The sequence below is a fragment of the Atheta coriaria genome, unplaced genomic scaffold (genome assembly GCF_025399875.1).
Source record: "Atheta coriaria isolate IRGN ID8LTWV9N9 unplaced genomic scaffold, Caltech_Dcor_3.1 hic_scaffold_3_pilon, whole genome shotgun sequence".
Taxonomy (NCBI): domain Eukaryota; kingdom Metazoa; phylum Arthropoda; class Insecta; order Coleoptera; family Staphylinidae; genus Dalotia; species Dalotia coriaria.
The window spans coordinates 951,006-966,485 of record NW_027045445.1 but is presented as its reverse complement, the minus strand read 5'-3'; the positions used below and the strand labels follow the sequence as shown (position 1 = coordinate 966,485).

The window sequence follows — 15,480 nt, the reverse complement described above, 5'->3', positions numbered from 1 at the left end:
ATAAAAAGCAAAACAAGTCAAGGACCAAACAATCCACACGAAAACATATGCAACATAAGTGTCGATAATGTGTGGTGTGCGTTCGTGGAACGCCATTATTAGTAATGAGAAATCATGAACGGAAAGCACCGAAAACAAGCGCACAACAAAATGTTCCAATAATAATGATAAAGACAATGCAGCCAAGGATGAGGAGCGTACAAATCGCCGACAATTCATACATCTGATCAGCGCGATATGATTACTTCGATTGGTTATTTCAAAGTACTTATAGTATCGGACATAATGACTGAATAACGAGAACAAATTGACACTTCCAGGCATGAAAGTCAAACTGAGAAAGTTTTTTATTCATTTTTATTTTTTATATTTATCTTCGTCGATTATTTTTTCGTTTGATTTCTTCTTTTGTATTTTTATATTATTTTGGTGTTGAAGTTGATTAAGTGATTACCTCACGTTGTGCGTCGCTTTTTATTCACCCTAAAAATTCGTCCTTTTTCGGTATATTTCGTAAGTATTTCTTATATTATCCTCGATTTTTTTCATATGCAACGTTTTTGTTAAGTATATATTCTATTGTCACTTGGTTGCTTTTTTTCTTTGTTTTTTTTTTCTCTTTTGACTCTTATGTTGTTGTTTAGTCCTTTATTTTCCCGCTTTCGGGCGGCCGCTTTTTTTATGCGAATAACATACAAAAGTAGTTTTTCTTTTTCTGTTTGCACACACCGCACACGCGCTTTTTTGCAGTTGCCGTTTGATTGAGCTTCAGATCTAACGATATCTAACGTTTTCTTTCGCTTCCGGGCACGAAATAACAAAAACGTAACTCAACCGCCATTTTTTCATCCGCCATCTTTGAGAAAAAATAAAATAATCATAAAATTAAACGTGAAAGTGTAAAATACAGTGTGTTTAGTTTTTATTAACTTTTATGGTCTCTAAACACACTGTATAATGGTATTTTGCTGCATGCGCTGCTTTGTGCGAAAATAAAATTACTCGCTTGACATTTACAAATGCGAGTCGCTCAATGCAGTCGCGCAGCGCATAAACTTTCGAGTACAATTTTTTTTCTTGCACAAAATGGCCGCCAACATATATGCTTACGTAAGCATCATGTAAGTACAATAAAAACAAAACTATAAAAGCCGTATTATGTTATTCTCACATTTCGTTTTATCACAAAATGATTTTTTAAAAACTAAAATTAATGCTTTGAATTTCATTAATTTATATTTTACGTAATACGTCACGATGCATTTGAAATATCAATTTTCAAGCATATGCATGTTAAACGTTTCACTTTGTCGCTGTCGCCCTGGTCGTGTGCAGGGTGCAGCTCTGTAATTTATAGTTTTGATTGAGTCGCAAACCGACTAACGACAACTGGCGCAATTTACGGCGAACGCATTAAAATCGCATCGATTGCGCAACGCTTAATCAATCGCGCGCCCCGCATCGGCGGCCATGTGCGCTGCAAACAAATCAGGATTCGTTCATAATCGACGCGTTTCAGAACTTTGTTTGATGTTTTTGATTTGTTGTTGTATCAAAGCGAAGCAATTATTATCGTTAAAACAAATAAATTGATATGTTGTGTGGGATGCTGAATTTTAGTGATAAACAAGTTTTATTTTTGGTTATTTAGAATATTGTTTCATATTTGAAATTATGATGAATCAAAGGAGCGATAATTATAAATCAGTAATATGTAGATGTGAACATGTTTAGGCTTTAATTTTGTGTTTAAAATGAAAATTAATTAAAATTAATGTGATGTTTTGATTTTACTCATAAATCATTTTGTTTTTTTGGTTTTTTAGAGTTTCTAAAGTGATATCTTCAAATTTTTTTTGATAATCTTAGAAAGAATTAAATAAGGCATGTTTTCAGATCAATTTTAAATTTTTTATTATTTGTTTTACGTGATTTAAAACCTTTTAAAACTTGCAACTTTTTGGAAAAAATAAATCATGAAAGGTTTTTGGTTTATTTAACATTAAAAAATGTTTTTTATTAATATTTTTAATTTATGTAACTTACAAAATGTTATTTCCTACTTTTTCATCATAAATTCTCCTCCAGAATACTTTCTTCCTACTTAAAAATACTACTTTTATGTTAAACATTAAAGCTTAATTCCGTGCTGTTTTTTGCTTGTTTTCGTTTAATTCCCCGCAAGTTATTCAAATGCGCCCTTAATACACCCCTTGCGGACGGCACGCCGCGCTTACACCACTTTGCAAGTATTTAAGCTCTTTTTACTCATTTGAAATCCCTCTGGAAACGCGCAAACAACTTCCAACATATTTCCGTCAACGCTTCAACGAGTCCGTCTTGAAAAAGAACCGGGGTGGTGTCTAGTCGCGCGCGGTCGTTTTTAACGGTTTTTCGCCCGTTGGTCGAGCGAGTTCCGGTCGTTTTCTACCTTGCACTTTCCGGTCGTTTCCGCCGCCGTACAAGGCTGAATTTGTCGCCGACAAGTGCGCCCCCTCTCGTGCGTGACGAAATATGTCCGCCGAAGGAAAACAATAACGAGGGGGACGTCCGAATACAAATCGCCGCAACGAAGTGGACGCGAAAGCGATTCGATCTCATGATGATAATGATGATGACCACCGGAAAAGAAAGAGGGAAGAGGAAATGAAGTAGGTGAAGGGGTGAAGTGGAAGAAAAATCACCCGAAATAAATTTGAGATTTTCGAAGAATGACCCATCATCAAGCTTCGTCAACTAATGAGCGTTTTAATTGGATACGATCCCTTGGACTACATAAGTTTATCTATGGAGGACAAAAACACTCTGGGATTGTATTTTTTACTCTTGGACAGCACTGCGGCAAAAGCCTATGACGTTTTTGCACAGGACCCTAACACCAAGTCTACCAAATATAAAGAAATACCTTAATAAAGAAGAAATTCAAACACCCTGTATAATAAAACTAGTCCAAGGTAGGTTTGGACTAAGCCGCGGTAGAAACGCGATGACTGGACACATTCCCGATGAAGAGGGATGCGCCTCTTGAGGCTGGAAGCCACCCTCCTACCCTCTATTTTGGGACAGACACAAGGACAGGGACATTAGATCTGCAAGTGTGTTGAAGTGTGAAACTGTGAAAGTGAAGCGCAAAAAAACTGATCGAGGTCTCACCTAACTCATCCAACTCACAATTTCACCCTGGATTACTTACTTGTAGTGCCGAGCAAAATTATATCCCACCCTTGAAATGCCTCCAGACATACACCTACAATCCATAGATGGATATAGAAATAAAGTGGAAAAATGCAAGTGATGACCAAGACCAGGGGATGTAGATGATTGTCCCCACATTGTAGACAGTTTTATTACCGTCTGGATATCATCCCCTCACAACCCCCTCAATACCCAATACTCAAGGGTAGTAAAATTTTGTACTCAAGTGGAAAAAGTGTCGTCTGCACCCTCTCTAATCACCTCTAGGCACTATATCTATACCCATACTCCTGGAAGTGATCTATTGAGGGTGAAAATTATTTCTTGATAGCAGATAATTTTCACACGATTAAGGAGTTATAATTCTTCTTTTTGGAGGAAGAGGGGTGAGTGTTTCCGACCTGTATCGGATCTTGATATCCTATAATCCGTTGACGATGATTTACAAGCGTTGTTCGAAGTGTAAGAAAACAAAATTCGTATTTCCGTTTTCCTTGAACCCCCAGGCCTAGTTTCATGTTCTTTAGACCCACCCCTATCATTATCCCGGCGTGTTGCACGTCATGTATCACGCACCTCGCCAATTTCCACCCCCTTCTTGCAACATTTCAGAAATTTGCATTCAGGATGCAAAAATAATAATCTAGGTCTATGACTTGGGTCCCAGAAAGGTTTCCTACTTCTACTTGGGTAGGAGTAGTAGCCGTACACCAAATGTGGAATTTATTACCTACACCGGTGTAGGAAGGTGGAAGACTCGAGAATAAATCGCTTCCTAACGCCTTGCAACGCTCGCATTTCTTACGTTTTCCACGAATTTACTTCAGCGGGTTGAAAAGCCGCTTCATTACCTTAACAAATTGCTGAACAAATCGCTTCGAGTAGAGAACTAGATATTCATAGTCGTCTAGTGGTCATAGGACATCATCAATCAAAATATTCTCGAAAAAAAAAATTAAATTATAATTCTGCTACCTTTAGATAATAATTTTCGCCCAATTTTGTTCCTGACCCATAAAAACACCCAGCGCCCAGGCTTATGATTATCCGCTTGTGGGCTACTTGAGTTTCGAATTTTCTTGGTCATCTTGTCTTGTTATTACGAGATAATGAGGACGCATACGAAATTACCGAGTCGTCATCGTCGTCAGAAACGAGTTCTTGCAGCGTATATTCGATTCGATCGGATCGCGGATGAAATGGAGGTCGCCGGTTGCAGGTCGGTCACGTAGCGGCATGCATGGCCGGCGGGCATTCGCAACACACACGTTTACATACCCAGAAACATGTCTCTGACCAAGAGAAGTACAAAAGTTTAAAAATTTAAAATCCTCTAAAAATCCAACAAAAATATCTAAAACATATAAAATCTTGTTTGGTTTATATTGGACTATATTTTAGCAGCGCCACCTGGTGAGTAGCTATAGAAACTATTAGCTATCTTCTAAACAAATGATTGATTTTAAAAAAATAAAATTTCTATGCATAAAAGAAGAGATTTTGTTAGTTTTACAACGTATAATTTTTTGCATGACATATTTTTAGTGCAGAAGCTTAACATTTCAGCACTCAGCACAAGATCCGAATCTAAATTGCTCCTAATAAATAGGCGGCCAGGCGGGCTCGAGAGCGCGCAAAAGAAGTTAATGGGGTTGGTTCGGGTGGCGGGGCTCGTTATTGCCGTTTTGTGTCGGATTGCATATTCGGCACTATTAGCGCGAGCGAGCGCCCCGAAAAAACGCACGATATCGGCGGATGGATAATTGCCACGGCACGAAAATGCATTTTCAGCCGCCTAACTACCCCGAATCACGCACCATTCAACTTTTTTACAAAATAAAGAAGTAAAGTAAACGTTTCGCTTCATCGCTTTTAAACTAACCCAATTATAAGTTTAAACATTCTATACACACCAAGCATATTGGTGTTTGTTATTTTTTCCAGGCTGATATGACGTATTTTTCACAGCGCCACCTACCGAGTAAGCTAATAAAAATTCAAGCTATTTTCTATATTACTGAAAATATTCGAATTATTTCTTTTGTAATGAATTTATTGGAGTTTAAGTAAAATGTTGACAAGTAGAATATTCACCCCCTGAAGTTTACTACCCTCCAAAGGACAAATCTTTATTTAATAACTTCTTAGAAAATTATTCCACGACAAATTCCACAAAACTTGAGACTTCTTTTGTTCGAATTTAAGACGAACAGGTATTTCCACATTTTGCATCCCTTAACATTTGAATAAATACGTATTTTCTGTCCGAAAATAATTTGAAATTCAATACTCGCCGTTTCGCATGTTTTGGCGCACATAATGCACTCGCATTGCAACAAGGGTTTGAAAATTCGAGATGAGGGCTGAATGAACCGTGACAAGAACCTCTGGCAGATTGTTGGCGGGCAATCTGGATGCCAGGTATATAATACCGCGACAGCCGGCGCGGCAAAACCGCCCTTTGTCCGAAAACCAGAGGGGTGCAAAGCGCACATTGCGCGCATTGTTCCCGCTCAGGTAAGAGGGCGAGAAACCAGGTAGAAAACTTGGTCGACTGTCGAATTTTATTGTGTTACTGCTAAGGGTAGTCATGCCATGGACCGGGGGTTGAAAGGTGGCCGACCCGAAGTGATTGTGCAGCCGTCACATTGAAAATTAAACTTACAATTCACGAATTCAACAAGTTTACTTTCAACGTAAAAAAAATCAACAAAATAAATTCTTTTAACATAAATTATTACACTTAAACAAAGTTCAACTAAGCATCTACAGGTTGCAGAAAAAAATTTATGTTTTCTTTGATTATTCATCCTTGAAATTTAATTTTGAAAATTTTCGGATTGACTTCCCCGCAATAAAATAGTCGTAAAACTTTAAACCTTAATAAAACATTGTAATAACTAAAATTTATTCAAGATATTCACTCGGCTGCCTAAAGGCTATATTACACTACCCCCAAAGGTGGTTGGACTTTCCAAGGGTTGCAATGGCGCCCCCGTCACTGTAATAATCCTAATAACCCAAGATTAAATCTCGTCCCGTTCATACTTCATTGTTCTCCGTCGCGGCACCACACCGGCTTCACCTTTATTAAGTAATAACCCGGATTAAAACCCGCAAACAAACCCTTTCCTGAAATTTCGAATCTCCAGCCCGCAATTGTAGCCGAAATCTCTTTCATTTTCATTTTCGTTCTAATTTACTTCGAATGCATCAAAACTTGTGAAAGTTTCCTCATTTTGGTTACACCCTTGATATACCCTTGAGCCGTCTGCTAAACCATGGGGGTTTTAGGCCAAAATTAACAAAATGTTAGTGTTGGTATACGAGATGATTATGCATCGATTAGGCATGACTAGCCGGACGATCACAGTGGCGCTGTGTGTAAGAGAGTAGGTTTCGCTAGGGCTTGTAATTCGGGTTGCGGTCGTCTTAGGCGTCGCCGCCGCCCGCGTAATTATCGCCTCCGAGAGACGGGCGGCACGCAAATGAACGAGCCGTGCGCTCTATAATAATCTTATCTAAATCGAAAGCGATCGTCTGGAGGAGAATGAGAGTTTCTTGCGTGTGGGGGTGGGAGTAGACCTAGTTCGGAAAGGGCTTACCAAGGGGTAGGTTAAACGGCTAAACTGCTAACAACCTAAACAGGAAAATGCAGTCCCAGCGGATATATTCGTAGAGTAAACGGGCAAGTTTCGGTGGAATCTTTAAACGGGAATTTGAACTGGTAAATTTTGATTTCAATTTGTAGCCAAACTAATTGAGATAATAATAATTTGTAAAAACAAAAATATTAACAACTTAATTATCTATAAGAAAATATTATTTTTACATGTGTAAGATAATCATAACCTCTAAAACTTATCAATTTTTATACAAAAAAACAATTTTGTGATAAAAATAAATCGGAAAAGTGAACTTTGATAGTGAATAATTAATAAAGTATTATTGATAACAAAGTGCACTAAACGCCATTTTGTAAAACAACTTATTATTCATATTATTAACCATTTTGAACTTTTCGGCATTATTATAAACAATATTTTAAAGTTTAAAAATAAAAATAAAAAAAATAACAAAATTTCAAAAATTCAAAATAAATATTTATAATAATGCCACAAAGTTCAAATTAATAAATTTTGTACATAATTAACCCCTTAATAAACTATAGTTAACACCATGCCCCTATCTATTTTCCTTTAGGAGTAAATCGAAGTCAAAGTGAGTGTATGAAATTTAAGCCCATCAAATCTTTAATTATACTCCTATGGTCGTATTACGTCTAAATAATTAATACGCCAACCCTCAACAACCGGAAAGTGTCCTCAAAGTTATGATATGCAGCGCGTAGCAGAGGTCCTGCACGTCCTGCACACGCGTCCACACGACAAGCGGCGCTTAATTTCATGCTCGTATGAACTCAACTCCCAACGCCTGAACTCAATTTAAATTGCGAAATTTCAGTGTTTCTAGTGTTCGCTGCTCAGTAAGTTGCTAAGTTTACGAGTGTTTAACTTTAGCCGGAGACGGAGAAGGTGTTTAGATGGAGTATGTTATACCTACACACACATCCACACACGCTGGCATTATTAATGCATCTTTCCTTTCTATTAGCTCTCCCGAAAACTACCCCTGGCCCTCCTTCCACTTCTAGGGGTGCTGTTGAGTTTACTAAATGAAGACGAAGGACGAAAGGACGCATCGCGGAAGTTTACCTTCCGGGAAACTTAAGTGGGGAACCCTTTCTGCCACCTGGCGAAGGGTGGAAATTTTAACTTTAGTTCAGTTTACTTGTTACAGTTGTAATCGAATCGAAAAAAAAGTTGTGGATTAAATTCAGTTGAAAAGTTTGAAGAGTTTTAATGAAATCTAGTAGCGCAAAGTTAAACTTTGCGATGAGTGTAAAAATAATAACTGGTAATTTTGAGTTATTTTGTTAAGTTGATGGCGTTAATTAAAATTTAGTTAATTTAACAAGTTGAGTAAATCGTGGTCATGACGAGGTTAAGTGTTTCGCTGTTGGGTCCGAAACGCGCGCGACTTTCGGTTAAGTTATTAACGTAATGAATGGTAACGAGTGTTAACGAGTCCTGGTGGGCTCGCCAGGACGACAAAAACCACCACTCCTAAGGACCTCATAAAGACCTACTAAGTACTACCAAGTTTGTGACCTTAAATTATTCTACAAATACCAAAACACCAAGTGACAAATACAGATCTTAAATTGCGCAAGTTTAGATTCAATTTGCAAGAAAACTATAAGTGATAATTAATTTCTGCAAAAAGTCTCTGGTAGGAAATTTAATTATCTTTAAAACAGTATAAAGTTTGTAAAAATGTGACTATTCTAACCAAAAATACTTTGATTTTTATAAAAAAATATACTTTTTTGCTCAAAATATTGCAGTGTTCACTTTGACCGTAAATAACGTAAAACTGATAAGAAATAATGACTCATAATAAATGCCATTTTATAAATAAACTAATTCTTTATAAACGTTAATTATTTCATAAATTTACAATTAAATTAAAATACTTTTTTTGATGTTTTAAAAAATTATATTTTTTAAAAATACACTCCTGACTTTTTCTATGAATATTTTTTGAATGTTATTTATGAATATTGGCATAATTTTGAATAATACGATATAATCTTGGCAAAATATCAACTTTTACAGCACCGATAAAATTAGATTATTCCCTATTGTATTAATATCAATAAATCTTTATGGAAATATAGACCGAAAAAAGTAGCGCTAGCAAAATCGTAAATCGTAAATAAATCGTTAGAAATTCTAAGCGATAAAACATCATCCGTTTTCATAGACAGTTCGCCTAGTTTCCACATAGCATTACTAGTTTCCTTCGCTTTTCTTCGGCAGCTAGAACTAGCCGAGTTTTGTTTCCGCGATAACTTTTTGTCGCCTAACGTTTTCCGCCGCCGATGCCGAAAGGGGAATATTTTTCGCACAGAAAATGCCGATGATTTGTTGTAAACTTATCTGCGAACATTATGTTCATCCCCGCATTTCCCACACACAAATTTACTACACACAATATAAACTAAAAGCAAAATAGAAAAAAAAACTAACAAAACGTGTTTAAAACTTATTCCTTTTCCTGCAGCAATAAAATAAGTCGTAGTCTTTTTTATTATTTTTGTCTAAAAATCGCCCGAACATATTCCTTATTCCCATATCAATTCCGAATGCACGAATTGCTCGATTTTCACATCTCGCGAGATTCGATTCGCCCGGAATGTAAAATCCTGTAGGTGTGGAACGGGAGATATGCCGATATGCGGGCTTTTCCGGCATTTTCGGGGACGACGATTACGATTACAAATAATCCCGCCGTTCGAAACTGACTTAATGCCATAAAACGGTATAAAATCGGCGCAGGAGGCGCGCAAAGTTAGGTTAACATTCGATTGTTCGATTCGCCGACTCGGCGCATAAAGGGAAACTTTTATTTGCCGGGAAAATCGGTGTAATCGCGTGAAAAATGAAAAATTATGCGGCGAAAAAAATTCGTGTCATAAGAATTTTTGCCGGTTTTAACTGTGAATATCTTGGAATCAAACTGGGTTAATGGGATTTTTTAAACGGTATTTAGTAGAGCAACTTACGGACTGTCAAAACGCCCAAGAGTAGTATGATTATAATAATTTTAAATATTTATTTATGAATTTTGAAAAAAAAATTGTTTTAGAAAAACATGAAAATTTAGTTTTTGATTTTCTGGAAAACTATTTTATATAAATAAATTTTATAAACGCTATTTTATAGAGCAACTAATAACCTTTCAAACCGAGTATAAATTATTAATTTATTCCAATTATTTATATTTATTTTAATTTTTTTAAGAAAAAAATGCAAAAAAAAATCTAAAATTCAATTTTTTAAGAAAACTACCTTTGACATTTGTACAAACTAAAAAGCAACTTGTAAAAAATGTCATCCCCCATCAAACAACCCTTAATTTACATTCATGTGCTCCATGAATGCTTCAATTCCGACGTTTTCGTGAATTTTTCCAAATTAGCCACTATTGCTAGGCAAATTTATGAAAAACTAATTTCGTCGTTGTCATCAGCCATACTCAAGGCGGCAGCAGAGGCGGCTGCACATTAAACCCCTCGCTGCATTATGCCGCATTACGGATTCCTTCTTTGCCGGCTCACCAGTGTGTTCGTTTGTTCGTCGCCCGGCGCGCAAATTGCAAATATCCTATTTTTAATCTTTGAATTTTCTTCTCTGCCGAAGCGACGTCCTCCTGCATTGCGGATTGCAACACTTTGATATTCATAACTGCAACTCTACAACTGCAATTCATGCAAATATGAAGAACGCGCCTGCAAGCAATGAGAAGGAATACGCGAGAGAAAAAAAGCAAAAACACGAAAACATAAATTCAAAGAAAAAGCGCACGCTAAGGCGTTTATTTTTCATATTTTCATCCCTCGAATTTTTCTTACTGTCGGTCGGTGTGTCTTCACACTATTTCCTTGTTTTTACCTTTTTTTAATTATTTTATTTTCAGTTATATTCAGTTATTTGTGTTATTTTTTATTTTGTGCGCGCGCGGCGAAATGAAACTTCTTTATGTTCGGCATTTTTCATTTCATTCACAGAATATTATGAAATGAGCACCGCGTTTGGCAAAAAAAAAGCGCGCAGCTTTGTTGCGGCAAGTGGAATATACTGTTTTATTAAAAATGAAAACATTAAACGCGCATTTGAATTTACTCCGTAACGACATTTCTCGTTATCAAAAATCGATATTTTTTTTTACGGTAAACGTTAAAAGTATTAGCAAACCATTATTATAATTCAAAGATTGTGAGATTTGTGCTAGGGCATTGTTTGTTATCGATTCGAATCTCCCCCCAAGTGCGGCGCGCGTGAAATGTCCGTTTATTGACAGCACAAGCGAGCAAAATAGAAAAAACACAGTCAGAGTGTACCAGGTGCAAAAATACCGTTCATAATTAATGCCTTTCACTTCATGCACATGGCATACGGCCAAAATAACGTGTCTAGAAAATGGCATTTTTGCGCGAAATTATTTATGATCCTTTTTGACATCAGTTTATTCCTAAACCAATAAAGATAATAATATTTCGTCAGGTGCATGTTGTAGAACACCTTATAAACTTTCTAAATACGTATAATATAAATATTTATCTTTAAATTTAAATATTTTTTTCTTTAAAAAGTTCAGATTTTCTTTTTTTGAAAAAATATTTTTTTTACTTTGATGTTAAATTACTAGAAATCTAATAATTGTGTCAATATTTTTTAAACGCTATTTTGTAGTGTAACTAAAGACTTTTCATAATATATATGGTATAATATATATTTTCAACCTCTAAAGAGGTATATTTAAATTTTTTGTGTGCAAACCACTAAAACGTGTTTAAAATTTTTCTAAAACAGACATTTATCAACGTTTAACGACGTCCTGGATGTCCCGAACGTTTTGCGCGAGCGGCGTACGCGTGTCCTATGTCTCGGCAAAACTTTGAATGTTTTAAGCCCCTTGAAAAAGTGCGCAAACTGCGGAAAAAGTGCAATTTTAAACTTTTGACTCGCCACTTCGTTTGCCTGCTTCTCGTCGTCTTCTTGAAACTTTTTTCTTGTCCTATTTCCACTGCAGCTCTTTCAGCACCCTACTAGCTACCACCAAGGTGGTAGTAGCGCCGTTTTTAAGCGTTTGAAGTTTCTAAGCTCCTTGGTCGACGCGGCAGGTGGAAAAACCGACAAAGTTTTAAACGCCCCGCGAAACGAAATTTAAAGTGTAAATTTTTGACTCTCTAGAAAAACAATTGCAACAAAAAATGCCAAAACTCTGTCTGGGCGATTTTATGGCGGAACTGGTTTTCGTGTAGATTTATAGCTCTGGAATCGTGAGTGTACAGGGAAAAAATCCGAGAGGGACGTTAATCCGTCTGCGGCGTTTTCGCCGACGTTTTGAAGCCATGTGCGGCGATTCGTGGCGATATGCCGACCTGAAGCATGGAAGAAATAAGAAAATGCACGTGTTTCCGGTGCGGACGCTCAAGAGTGTAAAAATATCCATGAGGGTTGTTGCCTCAAACGGTTCAAAAACCGTTAAAATTAATTTTAGCAAAGGAGAACATTCCGTGGCAATAAAAACTTCAAAAAACTTTCATTTCAAACTTAAATTGCAAGTAATCTAAAGAAGATAATTCGAAACGGAAAACGGCATACTGAGTTTAATCTAGTTTTATACTAAATAATGTCCACTTTATAAAAATTGTCGAAAACAGGTGTAAAATCAATTTATATAAATTAAATACGATTTTGTTAAAAATCGAAATATTTTGGCAGTTTAAACTCAAATTACAGAAAAACTGTTGCATTTAAAAATATTTTGTTTATGGTATTTTATAGTATAACTTTTCAGCTTTGTAAAACAATTCAAACAATATTACAACTCTCATTTTAAATAGTTTCAATTTAAAGTTAAAATAAACTGATTTAAAAGGGTGTTGGAAATAATTTCGCTGATTTAAGCACGTTTAACAGGAAAACCGGACATAAATAACTACTTTTTCCAGTGATACCAAAAACTATGTCTCTCAGATATTCGAAAAACATCAAATACAATTTTCTACCCTAACTATAACTTATTTAATCCGGCTTTTTATGAATTTAAGGGGAAAATAAAAGTTTAAAAAACAAAATATTTAGATCAACTTTAAATCAATTTTCCGGAAAACTCAGTAGCGTCCAAAATATTATTATCAAAGTATGCTGTAGTAAAACTTTTCCCAATACTAACATGCCTAAAATAATATTATATTCCTACCGGAAATATTTTTAATTAATATTTTAGTCAAAACAAAACTTCGGTAACAAAATTTCATAAAATATAAATATAAACTTATTTTACAGTAAAACCAAAAATAATTCCCAACAACACTTTACGGCACTTTATACCCTGATTTATTAGGTATCCAAAAACATCAAACTCAACCCCGTAACCCAATTCTAACCTACTCAAAAACGTAATTCTCCAAATTAAAACCCCGTCAACTTTTTCGCCGCGCACTGTCGTCCGCTTTAATACGCAAATTAAACCCTTAAAAATTACCCAAACAGGGAAATCGGCCATAATGACCTTTCCGCAACAACAATTCGCACATAAATCCTTCGTGACAGCACCCTGCTACCCTTCAAAAGTCGCATTGAGGCGCAAATTAAATTAGACAAACGTTGCGGCGTGCGACTTTTCCGAACTTTCCGAGGGTTTGCGCCCTCGAAATTCATAACCACCCCAACACATCGCCCAACCGCAATCAACTAGAAACGCATTGCGAATCCAAAAATACCATATAAATAAACTCCTAGATCACACAGGGTTGTTATTCGGCACGTGATGCAAAATGAAATTAAAGCCGCCTTGCAATAAAATGTACCAAAACACGAAATGAAATTTTCCGAAGCATGGTGGGCCGATAACAAAGGTCGGCAGCGAGCCAAAAATATTAATTAAACCCTCCGGCAGAATGTACTACGGTTACAATTTTTTCGGGCGTCGAAAATAACGCCAAAAATGTTTTAAAACACTGCGCATGCAAACATATTGATACATTTCGGGTTCGTAACTCGGCTAAATGCATAAAAACCAGTTCGCAAAGCCGTACGACGTACGAAATCCGATTAAAAACGTTCGGTTAGATTTAATTTTTAAGTCTTTGGCTGTACTCACATAATGCTAGCACGAACAGCAGAGAAAACTCCATGTTTTGCGCTCGGGCACCGAAAAAACTCACAAAATTCACAAAAGTCGCACACTGAATAATCCGAAACGAAAAAAATTATCGGTTGTTTACGCCAAAACTTTGCACTCGCACATTTTTCACACACAATTGTAACACACTAGATAAATCCATCAACTAAGTAATGTTGAGCGTCGACCGGTTTATATCCATGTTTAGTTGTATGAAGAATGTTCAATTTTTGTTTCACTTTTCAATGTTTTTCAATGTTTAGTTCTTTGCACACTGATGTGAAACTGCAACTGCAAAGGCAGTTAATTTTCGCGCACAAGCTGGAACACCTTTTGTTATGAGATATCTTGAACGAGAATGTGTAACGTATATTCTGCGTAAGTTATCGGCGGTTAAAGACAACACACAGCGACGTGCTTGCTGCTCGACGACGCGACATCGAATGCGGTGCGCGCGAACCGTGGACAGATGCGCGTGAGTTTACGGCGCGCTCCGCTTGTGAGCGTTGGGCGCTGCGATCGCGAAGACGCGGTCGCTTGTTTTGAGGTAAACGGAACGCTCGGCGTTGCCATATGTATACAAGAGCTGTCCAGCAGTAGTGAAATCGTGTTTTCGACCAAGTTTTAAGTTTTAGTTTTTGGTTTGTATGTAAGCAGGTAGATTTTCATATTTTACAAAATTTAAGTTTGCACAGGTATATTACTGGTCTTTATTGTGAGCAAAATTATATTTTTGATTTGTTTAGGTTTGTTGAAATGTTTGTAAAGTTTAATTACAAATTACATGGAAATTAAAAGGTGTTTTAATATGGAATAAACGGTATTTTATAGATTGACTTCTTGGCTATGTTTGGTGGTGACTTGGTGAAGTTTCTATACTTTGAAATGGTATTAATTTGTAATTTTGTAGAATGGCTATAGAACAATGCAAATTGCAAATACTATTAATGGAAAATCTAATTTTAATTTTAATTTTCAAGAAAACTAAAGCAGATATGTAGTTGTTTTAAATATTATTCGATAGATAATTTAATTATCTACACATTCCATAAAATTCAATAATTTTAAACAATATTATCAACTATAAAAATTAATTTAAAAATTTTTTTCAATAGAATATTTTTTTTTACCTAACTTTGAATCAAATTTCCGGAAAAACTAAAAGAGGTACACATATGATTTAAATGGCATTTTATTATAAAATTAATCCTCTTTTAAATAATATATAGTTCATATACCTTTGCAATAAACAAACCGGTTGAAATTTAATTTAAAAAATATTTGTAGTTCAAAAGTAATTTAACTTTATAGTTTTATATAATTTATTATTATTAAACAAGAATAAATTAAATAATAATAAGTTATTTGACCTTGTTACTCTGTTACTCTTATTATTACGCGTATAGTCTTTCAAGCAAATATTATTATTAATTTATTGGTTGATTTTATTCAACATTAAACTATTCAAATTTATTCTACGTTATTTATAACATTTATAACAAGATATGTATTTGCAATAAATTCCTG

At 35.7% G+C, this 15,480-nt stretch overlaps 1 protein-coding gene across 2 annotated transcripts in view; it reads right to left on the bottom strand.

Moving 5' to 3' along the window:
* ed (hemicentin protein echinoid) overlaps positions 1-14,385 on the bottom strand; it is a 50,778-nt gene extending 36,393 nt beyond the window's left edge. For both annotated transcript variants that reach the window (XM_065299973.1, XM_065299974.1), the window contains exon 1: positions 13,933-14,385. In XM_065299973.1, coding sequence (XP_065156045.1) covers positions 13,933-13,966 — 34 coding nt within the window. In that variant the 5' untranslated portion in view covers positions 13,967-14,385. The remainder of the gene's footprint in view (positions 1-13,932) is intronic.
* Positions 14,386-15,480: the final 1,095 nt, after the last annotated feature.